The sequence below is a fragment of the Rana temporaria genome, chromosome 6, assembly GCF_905171775.1.
Source record: "Rana temporaria chromosome 6, aRanTem1.1, whole genome shotgun sequence".
Classification (NCBI taxonomy): domain Eukaryota; kingdom Metazoa; phylum Chordata; class Amphibia; order Anura; family Ranidae; genus Rana; species Rana temporaria.
Window position 1 is genome coordinate 124,790,239 of NC_053494.1, and position 21,117 is coordinate 124,811,355.

General features: G+C 38.9%; 1 protein-coding gene across 1 annotated transcript in view; it reads right to left on the reverse strand.

Moving 5' to 3' along the window:
• Positions 1-8,074: 8,074 nt before the first annotated feature.
• Positions 8,075-21,117, reverse strand: part of KLF7 (Kruppel like factor 7) — a 217,701-nt gene continuing 204,658 nt past the window's right edge. The window contains exon 4 of the mRNA XM_040357318.1: positions 8,075-9,911. Coding sequence (XP_040213252.1) covers positions 9,860-9,911 — 52 coding nt within the window. The 3' untranslated portion in view covers positions 8,075-9,859. The remainder of the gene's footprint in view (positions 9,912-21,117) is intronic.

Sequence of the window (21,117 nt, forward strand, 5' to 3'; positions counted from 1 at the left end):
TGAAGCTTCCTCTCTGTTCTCTGTGGAGTGCACATAGGGATAGAATATACTATCAGTTCTTTAGAATGGTAAGAAAATTGACAGTGAAACATGTTGGTCAGACGGAGGATGTATGAATCCACATTAGTAATATATAGTTAATATATGAAGTCAATAGCCATATCTAATAGAAAAGGGTCATTACCACTGTGTATATGTAATTTAAATAATGAGTTATTAGAAAAGGCATGCGCCTTTATGATGTATTCTTATCAGATCTATATTTGGAAGGTCATCCTCTAAAATAGACTTTATGCCTAACCACAGGCATAAAACATTTCTCTCCAGACTTGTGGCAGATTTTTCTGATAAAGGATATGTTGTACATAAGATTGTTTGGCATAATAGACAATAACAATTTTCAGTTGAGTTAAATAAATACACATGGTGGCAGGTCAATCTGAAGCAGTGCCTCCAGCTAAAGGACAAAGTATTTTTTTTTTTTTATAGCCAATCTACCTAATAATATTACTGCCCAGTTAACCCACCTTCCCTGGTCTAATCAAATCCCCTGTGCTAGAATGACTGACTGACTGCATATGTGCAGGATGATATCAACCCCCCCATCGGCTAATCAAGAGGCCAAAAACCCGGCAACCGGAAGTAGCCTGGAGGAGGATGACAGCAACCAGAGAGGGATGTAACTGCTGCATCGCTGGAAGGTGGAGGTGTTTCTGTGAATGTACTTCCACTTTAAGTTAGTTAATATAGGTTATCTATTAAGCTCCAAGCTTTGCATTATTCAATGGCTAAAATGGGACAGCACCCTATTACTGCTATAACTTCAGCATGGATGATGACATCTCTTACCAAATGTATGTCATCACACCTTTGAGGACCTTTTTAATTATAGAGCATATTTATAAACTTCAGGGGCATACCTTTCACATCCTCTGAATGGTAAATATGGTGAATACTACTGAGACCTGAATTTTCTAAGGAGGAAGAAGAAATCCAGATGGGTTGAGAACAGTGGCGGCTGGTGTTTTGTTTTGGGGGCGTGGCAAACAACCCCCCCCCTGGGCAGCCGGTGGCACTACCCCCCTCTGCACTCCAATCCCACCCTTTTTTGAAGCCTATTAGGGCCTCTGGCTCTAATCACGTGCTTAAAAAAAAAAAAACACCCCCATTGGAATTCATGGTCCAGTATGTAGATCAGGGGGCCGGAAGCATGGATAGGAGTGTGCCCCTAATGAATGGGCCGCCACTGGTTGAGAATAGTAAATGTGACCCAATTCACCACAGGTGAGGATTGTGAGTATGCTTTATAACTACAATAAATGACAGCAGATGACCTGTTTGGGTATTGTGCAGTAAATGCTACTTGAATGAACTACTTGATAAAAATACCCCAAAGCTGTACTATTGTACAACCCTATTGTTAAAGGGGTTGTAAAGGTTTGTTTTTTATTTTTTAAATAGGTTCCTTTAAGCTAGTGCAATGTTGGTTCACTTTCCTTTTCCTTTGATTTCCCTTCTAAATGTTTATTTTCTTTGTCTGAATTTCTTACTTCCTATTTCTCCTCCGTAAACTTCACACCATCATCTGAGCGGTGTTTAGTCAGCCAGAACAGCTTACTGAACAGCTTACTGAGGAGGAACAGGAAGTGAGAAATTCAGACAAAGAAAACAAACATTTAGAAGGGAAATCAAAGTAAAAGGTAAGTGAACTAACAATGCACTAGCTTAAAGGAACCTATTTAGAAAATAAAAAACTAACCTTTACAACTTCTTTAATAAAGGGTGCTAGTAAAGGGGAAAATGCGTGTTTTGCCATAAAAGTTTCCACAATCTTGCTGTGCAGTATATTATAACCTGAAAACTATCAACCACCATTGTACAATAGTTTTGTTGGCCATATACAGATTGAATTTGTTTTAAAGTAAATTAATCGGATTAGGATGCAGTTACTGTTCTGTCAATAAATTTCCCCCAGCTCAGTGGATTTAATTTAAATTTTAACATAACTGAAAAAATATCAGCCATCCATGTACAATAGCTTTGTTGGTCATACATGGGCTGGATTTATTTTAAAGTAAAGTACTGACTCAAATCCCAAAGGTAGCAATGTAGCTAAATGAAAAAAAATCTACTTTTTAGGTCAGCCACACATTGTGTAACTGAAATCTCTATTATTTTTTTATAAAGGGAAGTCTCAGGTTCGTATTCACAGACTAGAGTACTACACAATCAACGTAGTGCCAAGGATTTCTACATCTGCTCGGGAGGGGGCTTTGGAAGCACTGAATGCTGTTCAAAAATGTATTCTACTTCACTAAAACCTAGATTTCATATGCTCACGCTGGTTCTGGCACAGAAAACCCAAAGGTAGTCTGTTTAGCTGTGAAGACTGCCAGCAGCCCAAGAAATGCCCGTGTTTCACAAAAATAGCAATTTTCATACAATTTGCAGGGTTTTCCACCCATTTCCCATTGCACTCAATGCAATAAACAGGCTTTTTTTTTTTAAAGCACAACTTTCCTGTTTAAATGATATATGTATCTCTGAGCCAAGAGAATGCTAACTTTCAGCTGCAAAGACAGGTGTGTTATTTAATTACATTAATACTGAAAGTCACCCCCACATCTAGTGCGCCATGTATTAATGCTGATGATCTTTACACAGAACATCTCTGTAATGGTAGATCTAAGCACTGCACACAGATAAGCGGAGAATCAACCATCCCACGCTTCATGAAACATTTCCCTTGGAAACTATTTCACATTAAAGGGAGGAAGCTTTCTGCAATTTGCTCCACAAATGCACGATGGAGCCAAGAAAACACATAATATTAAATTTGAGATTGAGGAGTTTGAACTGTGCAATAATGAACCAATCTCTCTGTTCAGATCCATTTCACTATGGCTATAAAGTAATTCAGGATGCCAAATACAGTACAGAATGGGCATACTCAAAAATGCCTGGATGCCCGAGACAGTCATTTTGGGTGTAGATCACAGATGGTATATCATCGTGATGTATTGTAATGCTCGGTAAAATTGAAGTAAATCAGTGGCTGAATTATTTGAGCTTTGTGTGTCTACAGTATAGTTATTTAAGAGGATATTTTACTGTGGTTTTTCAGGTAAATCAGCTGATGCTTTTATTTTTCCTTAGCCAATATGTTAAAAGTCTGAGTGGTTCTTATTCTGAGTGGTTCTTATAACCATGATTGCTTTAGTAAAGGAGGATGACACAGCACAGTGTTTGTGGGGAAAATTGTAAAACTACTTTAATATCAGCATTTTTAAAGTTTTGACTGATTTTGGGTGAAATGGAAAATATCATTTTTTTTTTTATGACAATACTCATACTAATTAAGTAGGTGTTTAAATGTAGACGAAATCCTATGCAAGTCAGAGTCAAAAAATAAACTTCTGTGTGTATTTGGTTCTGTTTTTGACACTGGCTAAAATTCTGACAGATTAACCTTAGGCCTATATTGGGTAAGGCCTCGTTTACATGGGGTGTATTAATCCGTGCCCCATGCAGGGCCGTGTTTGCCGACAAGGGAAAACACAGGTGTTACATGCAACCCTGTGACGGTAGTTCCACAGCTGCCAATTGGAATGCAGCAACTGCACAGATACAGCTGGGTGTGGCGGGTTAAGGGCCTTGGGTGCATTTCAGGGCCATACACCTGCATGGATGTCATATTATGAGTGTCCATGCAGCCGCTGCAACCCAACTGACACATTTGGGATTCCCGGCATGGGATAACACCTGTGTCGCTAAACACAACCTTGCACGGGACATGGATTAAACTGTCTCATTTGAATGAGACCTGAGAGTGTATTTCCACTTTTGCAGCCAAATTTGGATAACATCTACTTTGTATTTGTTACATGTTCTGATTCATCATTTAAAAAAAAATGTTTTATGTATACTTCCTAAAAATCCTACTAAGCTTTCCCCTTCTATACAATGTCAAAGAGAGGGCTGGGGAGTTATGTTTACCATAACTGATCTTGTTTGTACTGTGCTGGCAGACCTTCATTATCAGTTGTAAACTAGAAGTGCACACTATCTGACCTAAAAAGGGTTACAGGCCTCAAGGCTTCGGTAGTACAATGTATGTTAATGCACTTAAAAAAAACTGCCTTTACATCTTCCCCCTAATTAGACATTGCAAGCTATTATAAACAACCAGCATTAGAAAGGGTGACATCTAAATATTCATGCTCATATCCTGAGTATGTATATCTATATGACATACAGACAAATTATATGCTGCTCTCCACTTGGCTATTGTTTTAAGGGGGTGTAGCGCCTGAATAGAGTGGTACTACAGAACAGTGAATGCATCTAATAGGATGCTTGCAGGGCTACCCATAGCTCTAATTTCAGCTTATTCAGCAGGAATTGGTAAAAATTCAAGCTGTCTGTAGCAATCACAAACTGAACTAGCACATTTTTGTGGAGTGGTATACTTAGGTTTATCTAAGAAAGTGAACACTTATATGGCAAAACAGTATTTCTAAATTGCACAAGTGTTGCAGGAGTGCAATTCATATATAAAGCCTTATGATGTAGAAAAACAAACTCAAGCCAGCATATTATTCTATCATGCTGCACGACTGCAGACAGCTGCACAATACCATGTGTGTTTATTTCATTCGAATGGCAGTTTTATTGTTAAAGAGGAAAGAAAGCGGAAAGCAACATTCTAAAGAAGTGTATTTGCATCTTGTAATTGTTTCAAGGGCTTTAAAAGAGTAGTATGGGTTCATAAAAAAGAAACATATTGTACATACTCACCTAGATTACTGCAGCATACCCAGATGCCAGTCAGGCATTTGGGTAGATCCCAACAATACTGTCAGGATTTCCACAGAGCCTGGGCTGGCTTTGTGCCATCAGCCGACAGCAGACTTTAGCCCGCTGTTGGCTGCATCTGGGTCACAGAAGTGCAGAACAAAGTGCACTGCTGTGATCCCCAGAAGAAGAACGGACAAAAAAGAGTTGGCCATACTTCTCCCTTAAGCTAAAAACTGCAGTAGAGGGGGACATTTTTTTTCCCAGAAAATTATTATGGGTCACTTACTATAAATAAAAATTAATGATGATGAACATTTATTTAAAAAGGCCTGTGTAGAATTATAAAGTAAAGAATAAGGCGCTATACATGTTCATGTGAAAAACTGGCACAAAGAAAAACACTGCATCAAATTTAAATATGCACATAAATTAAAAAATAAGCAAGCATAAAGTCCATAAGTGAATAAATCCCAACACCAAAACGGAATGCTCTGAGATAAAACTTCTAGGTCTTCCACCACAAGTGCTCAGTATGATGATGGCCACTCACCAGAGCTGTTTGACTCCTTTTTACAGGACGGTCAAAAAACACTTTGGGAACACCAGATTGGTTCCGCTAATGGCATAAATCCACTCCAATGTCCACTCAGGAAGGGGCTAGAATGTAAAAAATGACTCTGGAGCAGAGGATCCACCATTTCTGGGTCCATATTTTATACCCCAAATCGGGCTTTGCCCTTCGGAGCGAGACGTGGAACGCATGCCACTCCCAGGGATCAGCTGACTCACACACGCTGTTTACATGTAGTGCCAGGCCAGGCACTACAACATGTGAGCTTAACTGCTATTATTGCTGCTGTTTTTACTTTATTAAAAAATTACTACACTAGGAGACTTTTATCCGTGTCTCCTGTGGAGTCATTTTTTACATTCTAGTCCCTTCCTGAGTGGCCATTGGAGTGGATTTATTCCATTAGCGGAACCAATCTGGTGTTCCCAAAGCATTTTTTGACCATCCTGTAAAAAGGGGTTAAACAGCTCTAGTGAGTGGCCATCTTCATACTGAGCACTTGTGGTGGAAGATCTAGAAGTTTTATCTCAGAGCATTCCATTTTGGTGTTGGGATTTATTCACTTATGGACTTTATGTTTGCTTATTTTTTTTATTTATGTGCAGATTTAAGTTTCATGCAGTGTTTTTCTTTGTGCCAGTTTTTCACCTGAACATGTAATGTATAGCACCTTATTCTTTACTTTATAATTCTACATAGTTTAGTGATTTGTTCACTTTAAAGGGGGCAGCTGTTGTTTTATATGTTCTTATCCCCACAAGGCGCCATTTTTTTGGTATATATTTTCGCATACGTCATTTAAAAAGGCCTGGTTGAACTTGAAATAAATGTTAGGTTAAAAATCTACAATTGTACCTTGAAAGCAGGATGTACTAAACTATGGAAATACTACAGTCTGGAGGTCCATGATCCAGGCTGTCATCTTAATCCTTCCTTTAACACTTGGAGAGGAACTGACCTAAAAAAACACGTGCTTATGTATCTGTGCATGTTTGCTCTATGTCTAATTCACTAGGTAGTGCAGGAGGGATAAGGATAGCATACCTGAACCATTATCAATCATAAACATATCAGCAATGGTGCCTGCCATATGTCTGTCCTGCTGGTCCTTCAGGACTGCTCCAATTGCTACTTCTCATGACTTTCTCTTAACAAAGCTCAGCTTAACATCACTTATTATGTTACTCATAATAGACAAAGGACATTAACACTCTCTCATAGCTGCCAACATATCTGGAAAAAACAGAAGGACGCTTTCTGCAACAGAAAAAAATGACGGAGTACATTGTTTGCTACCTGCTGTGACAATTTGTGTGCTGCCCCCTGCCTGGCAGGACATTCCATGGTAAATCGGGGCAAGGACAAAATGTGAGGACTGTCCAGCAGAAACAGGGACCCTTGGAAACTATGCAAAAGTATGTGTCACCACAATGCATTTAAATGCATTAATTTCACTGAAGAAAGTGCATCAAGTGACGTTTTCTACTAAGTCTAAAAAACATGACCTTATTTACAACAACTCTGGGAATTCAGAGAAATCAGTTGACCTAGCATGGAGAAAAAATCCTTGCCCATTGCTTACAAACAAGAAAGAGATGTCAAAGTGTTCCCTCCTCACAAAGATACACCTATGATGTAAACATAGACAGTCATAGACAGTTTAACTTGCCCCTTACAAAGATTTTTTTTTTTTTTTTTTCAGCAGACTGACGAAATTCTGTGGTTATTGACTCAATGTAAAGTGTAAAAACAGGTGGACATTCAGAAATTACCCTTTTTATGTGCATACACAGAAAAAGGGGGCAAACAGTTTTCTGCATAATTATAACATTAAAGAGTTTGCAAAAACACATTGAATTGTTGATGGTATTTATGGGCGAACAAGACCTCAATTAGTTTAAATAGGCCCCATTGTCCTAAAATTTGCATCTCAAAAGACACACTTGGGCCAGTGGGAAGAAATGGATAGAAACATTTTCAGCTAAATTTCCCCTAATGTACATGCTCCTCTATCAACCACATGTGTATAAAATATCTACAAAGAAGGTGCCTTTTGAAATGCAGGTAAACTAGCATTTACATTTCCTATTATGTTTAGCATTTGCTTTCTATGAATTCATGTTCCTTAGTTTTATAACAATATTGAAAATCCATCAGAATGGCCATAACATTAAAATATGTAAAACTAGTATGCAGAAGCAGAGGACTACAAGGATTGTCGACAAGCAGTGCTTCAGGTACAGTAAGTACATTTCGATTTTAAAATCTTTGGAATCAAACTTTTTTTCATTCACCCTTTATCAGATTCTTCGGAACACCTAAAATGTTCATAGGTTTTGGTTTCAGGTCATGTTAACATCCCACCCCATAAAAAGTAGTAATGATAATAAACAAGGAGATAATGAGCATGAAAATGTAAAGTTATTACAGGATGAAATGGTGTTTTTATGAGGTTTCATATAACATTAGTAAAGAGAAGCTTAAAAACCCTTTAGAAACCAGAGAGATCAGTCAACGGAAATGTTTTACCCACTGGCAGCTTCAGAATTAACCCTCAAGTGCCATGGCTGCTCTTTCATTTATTAATCTATTCCTTCTGTTCAAAGTCTCAAATGTTTAATGTTATTTTGTTTTATTATTTTTTTGATTTTGATGTTTTTTTTTCTTTTTTTGCCATTTTTCTTTATTTTTTTATTTTTTACTATGTTTTTTTTTTTTTACTTTCTTTTTTACTTTTTTTTTTTTTGCTTAACAGTCAAGGAGTCAAAACAAGTTAAAAAGAGGCCAGCCGGCTGGGTAAAGTTGCGTTCATCTGGACACAGTGGGACCAAATGTGCAATTTTACTAGCTGCTTAGGGGTGGTCCCAGAATATACAAAATATACAACCTGTTCCCCACCACATCTACTTGAATTGACCACTTGATATGGTCTGATGGTCAGTCTTTGAAACAAAGACTAATTACTACTGGTTGAGTTGTATGTACATGGATACTCATTAGCTAAGCATTCATGGGTTAAATTTATTTTTATGAGTCTAGATTTTATCAGTATAAGGTCAAATTAGACCTGCAATTCGCAATGATGTCCCAAGTGGAAAAAACACCAATAACCTGGATAAATGCCAACAATGTCTATCCATTAGGACCTCTTAATTATAGCTAAGAGTGTCCAATGAAAAGGCCTTGATAAACAAGGAATTGTCTGCCTTTGACCAATAAAGGGTCAATATGGCAATATCATTTGCTGTAAGTGTCCTCCATTATCCAATGTCAACATATTTGGCTTTTTGTAGTTGATGTCTTCAGATACTCAAAAGAAAATATTTAGTACAAAATGCAGCTGCTCTGGAAATAACATCAAGTTTCTAACTAGTTATATCAATAGGAGTAGAAGTCAGTGATCAAGCACAAGATTTGGAAAGTTCAATGGGAGTAAGCTTGCTGCCCATTCAATGTTTGAAGTCAAGTCTAATTTGCTGGTCCAATTCAAGCTAAAAGTGTCCAGATGGAGATTGAAAAGTTCAGTTATATATACGTATCCATGAAAAGAATGTGACAAAAAAAAGCTTTTGGAAAAAAAAAGCCTTTTAAATGAAGCAAAGACTAAAATAACATGTCACTGAAAAAAATGAAAGGTTATTTAACCTTTGGAAGTGCGCACACTGGTGGTGAAGGGCGCCCATATTTAACAGGCTCCCTCCTCAGTCAGTGTCAGTGGCTTTTACAAGTCCATAGTGCATAAGGTGTGCTACAGCCAACAGAAGTCAAAATAAATAAGGTTGGGGATTTAATGAGTGCTCCTCCATCCACACGATCTTCTGAAACACAGACCTAACAGTAGCCATAATGGTTTCATTTTTCTGACCCCACCAGTCAAGTGGCAGTAAGGCCTAGGGCACCAAGTTAAAAATGATCTTAAGAGCTTTGTAATGAGGCCAAACCAGAAGAACACCACATACTTGACAGAACAGAGCTTGGTCAAGCTAGAATTCTTTATAATTTGGAGTCCAAATATAAACCTGCACCAAGGGGCTCAAATGAGTTTTGGTTTAATAGTTTGGAACCAGTCTTTTTTTCTTAAATTACCTTTTAAAACAAAATATTAGTGCTACAACAATGCAACTCGAAGGTGACTTCTGAGTTTCAAAAAGGTGGTTTGTTCTTCAGATAGCGTTATTTTACTGTCCGGGAATTTTCAATATCCTGGGTTCCAGAGTAATCGAAAAACTATCAGTATGAAGCAGTTCCTTAATCGCTCAGCTCTCCAAAACTCTGTGCCTCTTAATTAGGCTGGGGGGTAAGGCATAACAAACATTATCTTGTATACTTGAGTGTTTGACGGTGCATGGACTTTGATATGGATTTTTGTGTACAAAGGTTTACATGAAGAAATGTTCTGTAACTCCTGCTATAACATGGGCATAACCACTGGTATCCACTGCAATCCTTGGTCCTTTTAGGCTTAGGAGCCATAAATGCTTTGAAATGTCCTTAAATATGTCTCTTCATATGCAGAGCAAGGTGGTCAGACCTGGAAAAGCACCTGCAAAAAAACACATGAATGATATATTGTTAGGCTATTCTTTTACAAAATGTAATTTCATATTTAAAAAAAATATTGCAAACATTAGCATTACCCACTGCACTTTTGGATCAAAAATATATTGACTTTAGTCTTTTTGAGAGGCCAAAAAAGAAAGATTTTTGTCAGGCAGCTAAGCATGCCTGGGGCAGGTTATATACAACAAAATTAAATGTTTTCTATGTACAATAAAAGTTTTAAAAGACACGAATCAAACATCAAGGTCCTCAATGCAGAATCTATACAATATCTGGACAAGGTCTCCTATGGCCATGTTCATCTCATAAAAAGGAATCCATAACTTTTTAAAATTTCTGTTTAGCAGGAACCTTACCTACAGGTACAGTATATGTATTAAATATTTTGTTTCCATGTATATTAAGTGATCAAATAAATTACAGTATACTCAAGGTTTTCCCAGGTGAGAAAATTAAGACAACCTCTGCAAATGTAATTTTGTGTCCAAAGACTCCACATTAATGAGGACAGTCATATGTACCTATTTCAGACATAGATCATGGTTCCTATTATTGATGCTCTGTGTGTTTTTTTTTTTTTTGTGTGTTAGCTCTAGCTCTGATTCACAAAGTGCATGCCAGACCACTGCAGAGAGTCCACTTCCTACACCCGAAGAGCAGTGGTCCTTGTCAGCAGCATGACTGTTTTACCGTCACTATTTAGCTATGATTGTGGTTGCTTTACCAGCGAAATGAATGGTAAGACTATAGTCACTTACCATTTCACTTCACCTGGAAACTATTTACAGTGTTTTATTTGAGAGTTCAATTGGGCTTGAAGTCTGAACTCTCATCTTGTATACTTATTCCAGTTCATTGACTCACTGGATAATGAATTCAAGATGAAGAAGGCACTCTTAAAAACAAATTAGTGATAAAATGTCCATATTTCTATCCTGATGGGTTTCTATTAATGTTGTTTGCTGCTTATCACTGGTTGAAAGGTCTGCCTTGCCATTGCACTTGTAAACATTGCTTTGTTTGTGGAGTCATTTGTTTAAATCCATAACCCTGTGTAAGTGATTGGGAAGTCACGTCATATTCCGTTGGTAAGTAGCAATATCCAGATGATGTATAATATTGAATAAAAACTGTCCATTTCCTAGTTTAAAATATTGCAAAAAAAAGTATGTGGTAATAACTAAAGTTTATACTATTAAAAAAATCTCCTCTTTGTACATGTTCTAATCGACTCTGTTATGATGCTGGCAAACTAATATTAAAGCACCTTTAGAACCATCTGTTGAGGATCCATTAGCCTGAGACTGAAAGCTTCCATTTCCTAATGTCCTCTCTGAAAGGCTGAGTTCCTCGGGCATTGCTTTAAGAAACTGGATTTTCCCTTTCCTCTTCTAACTAATGCAATTTATTTCATTAGGAAAACAATTAACAGGGTGCTGACTTTACCGTCAATTAGAAACTATGCAGGATGTGCTTTGAATATCAACACAACCCTTCTGACAGCTAACATCCAGTTAGCTCTTCATCTATCCATTTTCCTTGAATAAAAAAATTAACAACCACAATTTAATTTAAAACACTAAGTTAACAGACAAAGTTAAAATTAAACTATTTTATATAAAATTAAACTATTTTATATAAAATTAAACTATTTTATTTCATATATTTAAATGTATTTTGGTCATTAAAGTAAAAACTATTAAAACAACATTCAAATGCTCATTGGCTTCAGTGCAAGCATTCATCATGAAATTGTTAGGGTGTTATAGTTTTTGTTTTTTTATAGTTTTTTCTGATTTGCCCTTCCCAAAAAAAACAACAACATCCAGCCCAATGCTACAAGTATGCCAGTTGGTATCACTGTAGCAATGTGTGTGTCACCAAAACATTTTTCAGTTGTATATGAGAACGTTATGATAATTTGCAGGCTTCTAAACACAAATCTTTGTGAACTAGATTCCATGTAAACCGGGCGATATTAGGCCTGTGTGTATGGCTGACCAGTGTTCTGGGGGGGGGGTGTTCCCCCGTCAGAATACAATAGCACAGCAGGGGAGATCGATGCACTAACATTTTAGCTTGTTAGTACAGGGGCTCCTCCTATGGTCTTCAGTTGTTTTTTTCATTCATCCTGCTGGGTTGAACGAAAAAAAAACTATTATGCCTTGTACACACAGCCTTTTTTTCTCGGAAAGTCCGGCCGTGTGTAGCCTCCATCTGACTTTTTTGCTCGGAAGTCCGACGGACCTTAAATAGAGAACCTGTTCCGTCAGGCTCACGGCAGACTTTTGCACGGCCAAAAGTATGACCGTGTGTACGAGACATTAGAGTTTTGATAGACCTTAGACTACACATTTGTTTGAAGATTTAATGGAGATTACAGTCAGATTGAAACATGAGTGGTGAGATTTAGATTCACCAAAACTATGGGATACGAGGACTTAACTGAACTATCCAATCAATTTGTGTCTAGTCAGGCAAGCCTTTGCGCTCCATAGTTGTTCATAGATCTATAGGAGATTGTGCAGTTAGACTGTATTATGTGAATGGTAATGACTCCTAGTGTGATGCAAAGTACTTTGGATAAACATTTGTGATAACAGCAAAGCATTAAATGGCTATATAGTTTCCTCCCTATATAAATGGAAAAATAAATGTTTTATGGATTAGCGGAGTCATGTTAAAGTATACATTATACTTTATACATTCGTATTAAAGTGGTTGTATACTCTGTACAACCACTTTTCCCTACAGGTAAGTCTATAATAAGGCTAACCTGTAGGTACTGGAAATATTTCCTAAACCTGTACGGTTTAGGAGATATTCGCCATATACGCTTGCATCGACGTCATCGGCACATGCGCACTATAGAAAGGGCACGATCGTGATGTTTCTATAGGGCCTGTGCACGCGGGAGTGATGTCACACGACTCCGCGCAGTAACAGAGCCAGAGTCCACGGCCCCGGAAGGAAGAGGGGTTGAAGATGGTCACACAGCGGGGACAGCGGTGACATCACAGGCTTCTTCTGCAGGTGAGTGGCACATAATGGTCTAGTATGCGATGCATACTAGTCCATTATGCTTTTACTTTGCAGGGAACAAAGAGGAAGTAAAACCCATCAGGGATTACTTCCTCTTTAAATCTCTTTTCAGAAACCCAAAGGTCATAAAATAGAAATGTCAGTTCATTACCACATGTTGTGACTACCTTCACCCCTAAAAACTGCTGCCACCTGTAGTGACAGGTGAACTCCAGGCACAAAAATCTTTGAATATAATATATATATATATATATATATTCCACAATAGCAGTTTTGTGCGCACCAAGGGGCAGATCCACGTACCACGGCGCTTTTCTCCACCGGGTGCAGCGTATCTAAGATACACTACGCCGCCGTAACTTTTATTTTTTTTCGAATCCTCAAAGAATTTGCGACGTAAGTTACGGCAGCGTAGTGTATCTTTGGCGGCGTAAGGGCGCGGAATTCAAATGGCTGTGATGGGGGCGTGTTTTATGTAAATACGTCATGACCCGCCGCAAACAACGTTTTTTTTTAACGGTGCATGCGCCGTCCGTGGTGGTATCCCAGTGCGCATGCTCGAAATTAAACCGGAACAAGCCAATGATTCCGACGGTGATGTCATTCTACGCAAATCCCTATTCGCGAACGACTTACGCAAACAATGTAAAAAATTCAAATTTCGACGCGGGAACGATGGCCATACTTAACATTGAGTACGCCACCATATAGCAGCTTTAACTAAACGCCGGAAAAAGCCGAACGCAAACGACGTAAAAAAATGCGCCGGCCGGACGTATGTTCGTGGATCGCCGTAACTAGCTAATTTGCATACTCAACGCGGAATTCAACGGAAACGCCACCTAGCGGCCGTCGAAAAAAATGCACCTAAGATCCGACGACGTACTAAGACGTACGCCTGTAGATACAAAACAAAGTTACGACGCGGGAACTTTAAAATTACGCGGCGTATCAATAGATACGCCGGCGTAATTCTTTTGTGGATCTGCCCCCAAATGTCTACACAAACCCTGATATAACCCTGATAAACTACAATACGGGTGGACACAAGACTCGTCACCCTGCACAAAGAGAAAGTGCATCAGTGACCGGTCTTAATTAGAGAAAGCTCCTGCACAGAGGCAAAGTATTGCACTGCAATACTATGCAATTTCCCTATCAGACATACACAAAGCACACCGAGATTCATGTAAGAAAACATATGCCTCCTGTATTTAGACATTGTATCCTTATCCCAGCGTTCAGCTTTCAGTATAAGCAAAATTTACTTAGTTCATCACCATCTGTCCAAGGTCAAAAGGTGGATACCTCCTTCTGCACATGCTGCTTTCAAGTTTTCCCAAAAGTACAAATAAAACCAAGTCAACAACCTGGGGCATGTGTATTATGCATTGTGACACCCGATATTTCCATGCTTGTACAACATTTTAGGTTAACAGTCTGGAACCCTGCATCTTTAACCACTTAAGCCCCAGACCATTTTGTAGCTAAAGGACAAGGCCCCTTTTTGCGATTCAGCACTGCGTCAAGAGCTTTCCTTTGGTAGTATTTGATCACCTCTGCGGTTATTATTTTTTGCGCTATAAACAAAAATAGAGCAACAATTTTGAAAAAAATTCAATATTTTTTACTTTTTGCTATAATAAATATCCCCCAAAAATATATAAAAAAATCACAATAAGCGTTTGTTTGATTGGTTTATGCAAAAGTTATAGCATCTACAAAATAGGGGATAGTTTTATGGCATTTTTATTAATATATATTATTTTTTTTACTACTAATGGCGGCGATCAGTGATTTTTATCGTGACTGCGACATTATGGCAGACACATCGGACACTTTTGACACATTTTTGGGATCATTGTAATTTTTACAGCGACCAGTGCTATAAAAATGCACTGACTCTTCCTGGAGTAGTCAAACTTTCCAACAAGTTCAAAGGCAAAACTGCAAATTAATAAAATAAATTATGAAAAGTAAAACAAAAAAAAAAACACTGCAAGCAAACGTTCAAAATATTTGGTTTTGCTGTGATTTTACTCTTTTTTTTAATCTCTTTTAATCTTAGCAAGATATTAAAGCATTAGCGCTACAGGGTCAATGTCATTCTGTTATTACTACAGAAAAATAGACAATGAAGACCAATAACCCTTTTACTGGCACTGATGTATGTTGTACGCAGTTGGTAACTGGGGGACATCACCGAAAGTGTGTGTATATCTGACAAGCCAACACACAAAAACGTTGATTGCGCTACACATGTTATATATCATCACGCACACCCGAGTGAGACCAATAATTCTAGGACCATTATTTACACTTAACTCTAAACTGATGACCTGTAAGGGCCTTTAAAGAAAATTAAAGGCTTGACATGTTGGGAATCTATTTACTTTGTGCAACCTTGTCTTTTATATTGTGTAATATATTGCATTTAGTACCCTAAAATGAACTTTAGTGTATTTTTACTGAAATTTTGTTTTTCATAAACCGTTGAGCTAATATCATGTGCCATATAATTTGGAACTTCCACTATTTTATTCTCTGGGGTGTCTGCTTTCAGAAAATATATAGGGCCAGATTTACAGACATTTACACTTGCGCCGCGTATCAGTGATACGCTGCGCCGCCGTACCTTACCTGGTGAAATTTCGAATCCTCATCGATTTTGCGCCGTAAGTTACGGCGGCGTAGTGTATTTCTGGCGGCGGAATTCAAATCGGCGATTAGGGGGCGTGATTCATTTAAATGAAGCGCGTCCCCGCGCCGATTGAACTGCGCATGCTCCGTTTGGAAATTTCCTGCCGTGCTTTGCGCGAAATGACGTCGCAACAACGTCATTTTTTTTACTTAGACGTGAGTTACGTCCATCCCTATTCACGGACGACTTACGCAAAAAAAAAATTCAAATTTCAAATTTCAACGCGGGAACGACGGCCATACTTAACATGGCAAGTCTATCTATACGCCGCAAAATAAAAGCTTTAACTATACGCCGGGAAAAGCCGACTAGCGGCGACGTAAGAGAATGCGACGGCCGCGCGTACCTTCGTGGATCGACGGAAAAAGCTAATTTGCATACCCGACGCGGAAAACGACGCAAACTCCACCCAGCGGGCGCCGAAGTATTGCACCTACGATCCGAAGGCGTACAAAGCTGTACGCCTGTCGGATCGAACCCAGATGCCGTCGTATACTGGTTTGAGGATTCAAACTAAAGATACGACGCGGGTAATTTGAAAGTACGCCGGCGTATCAGTAGATACACCGGCGTACTCGCTCTGTAAATCTGGCCCATAATGTTTGGAGGGTTTGCATAATCTTCAGGCCTAAAATAATTTTTTTAAATGTGTGTGCAAAAAAATAAAAGGATGCAAAAATGGTTCTGGCAGTAAAAGAGTTAAAAGCAAAATGGTTTACTCTAATTCACATGCCATTTTTTTCTGCGCCTGTGTTAAGATGCACTGGGTTATGCCGCTCAGAATCCTAATTCATCTAAGAATTATTCCTTTGTGACACGGCCTAACCAACAAAGGAATATTTTAAGAATAATTTTTAAAAATTGTATAATTTTGTAAATGTATTTCGTACCGACCCTGATTCATTGTGCAGACCTTAGGAACATTCACTATATGTTGTTGCCATGGGGAAGCAGTAGATCAAGCTGTATACAGTTAGTTGAACTTGTTTACTGAATGTATGTATGTACATAGCATTACATTATCTGCAAGTCATCCATGACAACATGGAATATATGAGCATTTCCCAATGAATACAATGGGCACATCAAGAAATTATGCAAGCACAATGGGACAAGATATGTAATAGCTAAAAAGCTGATAGAATATTCCTATTCAAAACAGAATGCTTTCCAGAATTACTAGTAATCCTTAAGCCTCCTTGAATAATACACTGAAAAATATGTTTGCTAATAGATAACATTAGACTTTACAGCTATTGCATATAAAATGACAAGATACTGTCAAGGATGTTGAACATATAAATATACACAGTAAAAATTAGAAAAAGCTACATGATAAAGTAGTTCGGAGCATCCATATTATCTATACTGAACTGTATAAATACTGTTTTTTTTTATTTTTTAATCTATTTGCATAGTTCATTTTTAGTGCAAATAATTACATCAGCCATTGATTTTATTTTACCTTTTTTATCATCATTTTTTCCTTATCTGCTTCTGTTAGAAACACCATTGGTTTTATTATTAATATTTGTAGGGCATTTAGTCCATAGTACATTTATTTTAGTACAAATACAATCATAAGGTAGTTGATTCTGCATTTGGGCAGGCTGCCAAGACTTTGAAGCTGACACTGTCTATGTGTCTTATATTATTTGTCTTACAATACATTCTCATATGAATGATTTCACATATGAATATTCACATAAAACTCTTCTTACCACATCACTAAATATGCACAGGAGAGTGAAAATAAATGAAAAAAGATGTCTTTAACTGGCAAGCTCTTAAAACCTTGGGGCTGAGAGCAGCGGGAGCAATTGGCTCCTTCCTCCGTCAGTCAAATTCAGTGGGGAGGGAGTAGGGGGCAAGGGCAAAACATAGACAGCCTGGCTCGAGGGCAAGCCTGCACGCATACCCCCATAGAAATGGCTATGCAACACAGAGAAAAGGCAGAGCGGACAGCGCCAGCAGGGACCCCAGAAAAGGAAGTTCCGGGCGCTCTGTGCAATACCCTTGTACAGCGCTAAGTAGTTTTATTTTTTTTAATTGGACTTTGCAACCTCTTTAAACCCAAATCATTATAAACTGCCAGTACATGCTATATGACATTATGTGCATATTCACTTTACCAATAGAGCATTTGGTTACTGTAGATTGCAAAAAGCTGGTTGATTCTGCTATCCGCTGTCCCTTCTTCTTGCCTGTGTCCCTGCTGCAGCCTGAAATTGTGTAGACCAGCTGTTGCTGCATCTACTGAGCATGCTCCAGTTTCAGTTTCCTTCAATGCTGTTAATTTCCTTATTTTTCTTATCTGTGCAGCCCACATGGGTGGGCTACAGTCACACACATGGGTGTATACACAGTGGTAAATGACAGTCCCCTCCCACCATCATTCTCCATGTCTTAGTATTGCTAAACGCTATTAGGGTAGGATGTAAGATGTTGATTAATGGAGGCTTCACCTCCCTGTTAGTCCAAGCACATACACACCATAGATGCAGGATGGAGGGGCATGGCACAGCCTGTGATTGGCAGAACCTCTTACAGATTTCTTTACAGTGCAAAGTTAAAGCTTTTTTCTGTCAACATAAAATCTATGCTATGTTATTGTAAAACATAATAAGCATTTGCTTTGGAATACACTGTAGATTTGTAATAAGCTTAAAAACACTTTGCTGATATTAAAAGAGAAGTATTGTTTGGGGTTTTTCCTTCATTATACTTACTTAGGTGGATGCAGCATTGGTCCCCCAGTGCCCCTACACTAAGAACCAAGCAATCGAACAACATTAATGTCTCGGCTCTCACAGCTCCCCGGGCACAGACCTGCTGACTGTCAATCAGCATCACACTGCTCTGCTCCTTCACGCTAACTGGAGCGCTGAGCTGTGGAGGGGCTGGGAGCAGCCATCATGACGGGTGTCAGTCCAGGCACCTGGCAGATCCAAACTTCTATTGTCTGGATGACGCGGTGCCTGGACTAATTTCTGTGACGTCAGCAGAGAGCAGACTACACTCAGCCCTCTGCTTGAAAATGGGTCACAGGAGTGCAAAACAAATTTCACTCATGTGACCCATAGGAGAAGCCCAGCCAAACAAGCTCAGGTTGGACTTTTCCTTTAATTATTTATTTTGATTCTCTATTCTGAAAGCTGAGAAAGATACTTCTCTATTCTGAAAGCTGTTTTCTGTCATGTTACCTATGTAGCACCAATCAACACAGACACAGACTCATAGTCCAGACGTCCTCTGGTGCTATACAACATACATCAGCAGAGTACTAGAACCTCCTCCCTCCTCTCTCTGATCTTTCCCCAAGGACAGGAAAGGCCTGGGATAGATACATCATATCAATGCTGAACAGCAATGATAGAATAAGGTGCTCAGATGATTATTTTTTTTTATATTGAATTAAATACAGTGGCATGATTATTATATGTAAATAGAAGGGATAATGTCAATTAAACATTGCCGGCCAGATTCAGATAGAATCGCGTAACTTAGCGGCGGCGTAACGTATCACATTTACGTTACACCGCCGCAAGTTTTATGGGCAAGTGCTTGATTCACAAAGCACTTGCCTGTAAAGTTGCGGCGGCGTAGCGTAAATCCGCCTGGCGCAAGCCCGCCTAATTCAAATGGGGCGGGGACCATTTAAATTAGGCGCGTTCCCGCGCCGAACGTACTGCGCATGCTCCGTCCCTGAAATTTCCCGATGTGCATTGCGCTAAATGAGGTCGCAAGGACGTCATTGGTTTCGACGTTAACGTAAATGGCGTCCAGCGCCATTAACGGACAACTTACGCAAACAATGTTAATTTTCAAATTTTGACGCGTGAATGACGGCCATACTTAACATTGGCTAGACCACCTAGAGGGCAGATTTAGTTTTACGCCGCATATCTCTTACGGAAACGGCTCAAATTTACTGCGACGGGCAAGCGTACGTTCGTGAATCGGCGTAACTAGTCATTTGCATATTCTACGCCGACCGCAATGGAATCGCCACCTAGCGGCCGGCCTAGAATTGCAGCCTAAGATCCGACGGTGTAAGTCACTTACACCTGTCGGATCTTAGGGAGATCTATGCGTAACCTGATATGCGTAACCGTCGTATCTCAGAGATACGACAGCGTAGCAGGAGATACGCCTTCGTATCTCTTTTATGAATCTTGCCCTGCATATTTAGTATCACTTTAAAGCCGCAATATGCCAACTTGGGCCCATAGTGTTGGCAATGATGAGCAAGTATACACAGACAATTTGTACATGATGGCAGTCTTACCTCCCAAAGAATCCTTCTCCAGCGATGCAACATCCATCACCATCTTTCCTGATCTTTTCTAGGTCTGGAGCCCTCAACCTTCAGCCCCTTACCTCCATTAGCTGGCTATGGATAAACAAACTCTCATGCATATGCATGGTCATTATTTTGGCCAAACACCTAGCTCTTACTCCTGGCATCTGTAAGATGCCAAGATTGTACACTGAGCTGCACATGTATGGCAGTCATTGTACAGTTTAAAAAATATGATAGCAGGCAGGAAAAGAGGGTTTATGGCAGAAGAGACATACAAAGTCTTGTCCACCATTAAAACTCTACTTGTTATCAATCTTTAACTAAATAAGTGGATCTAGATGGAAAGCTACAGATACATAAAAGTGAAAAAAGGAAGATATAAGCAAGGCACTGAACAAATATGTGTTGGGCACTATGCCCAACAAAATATGTTCAGTTAACCAACAAATTGAATTGCCATTATTTTTACATTCCTGTCTCTATTTACCAACCACAGTACTACTATGGCCATGAATGTACTGTATTAGTGGTTTCAGTGCTGAAATCTAGCAGTAGAATTGGGTGCAACAGGGACCAGAGAAGGAAAACATACTGGAGCAGGTGTCATGGTGGCGTTCAGGGTTAGGTTAGGACTTTGGTATGATTTCCTATCAACCAACTGCTGAAGCCTGGGTTAGAAAAAACTGTTGTTTTACTCTTTAACCTACCAAACTTGTTTTGAGTCTGCTATTTTTCATTACACGGCACGTTAAACCCTTATGAAGAGAGTAGTTCACAACCCCTGAAATGCATTGACATTACATTTTTATAATGAAATAAGTATTTCGGAACATACCGCATAAAGCGGATGCCAAGGGTGACGTCACCCTGCAGGTGAGTGGAGCCAATCAAACTTTCTATTAGGAAGACAGTATTGAGAATTGGTGGATGTAACCACTGTGGATGCTGGATGCTTTCTTATGAGCGTGTGTTCATTTTTGAAGACGTGAGTGCAATTTTATTTATTGAATAAACGGCAGTATATACAGAGAGCATTCGATTTATCCCTTTCTTTTATTTATGTATGAGTTATTACTAGTCTTCTTGAGGTGGAAAGAATGGAGGAGGAGTATTGACCGAATGAGTGGAGTTTTTTTTAGCGAT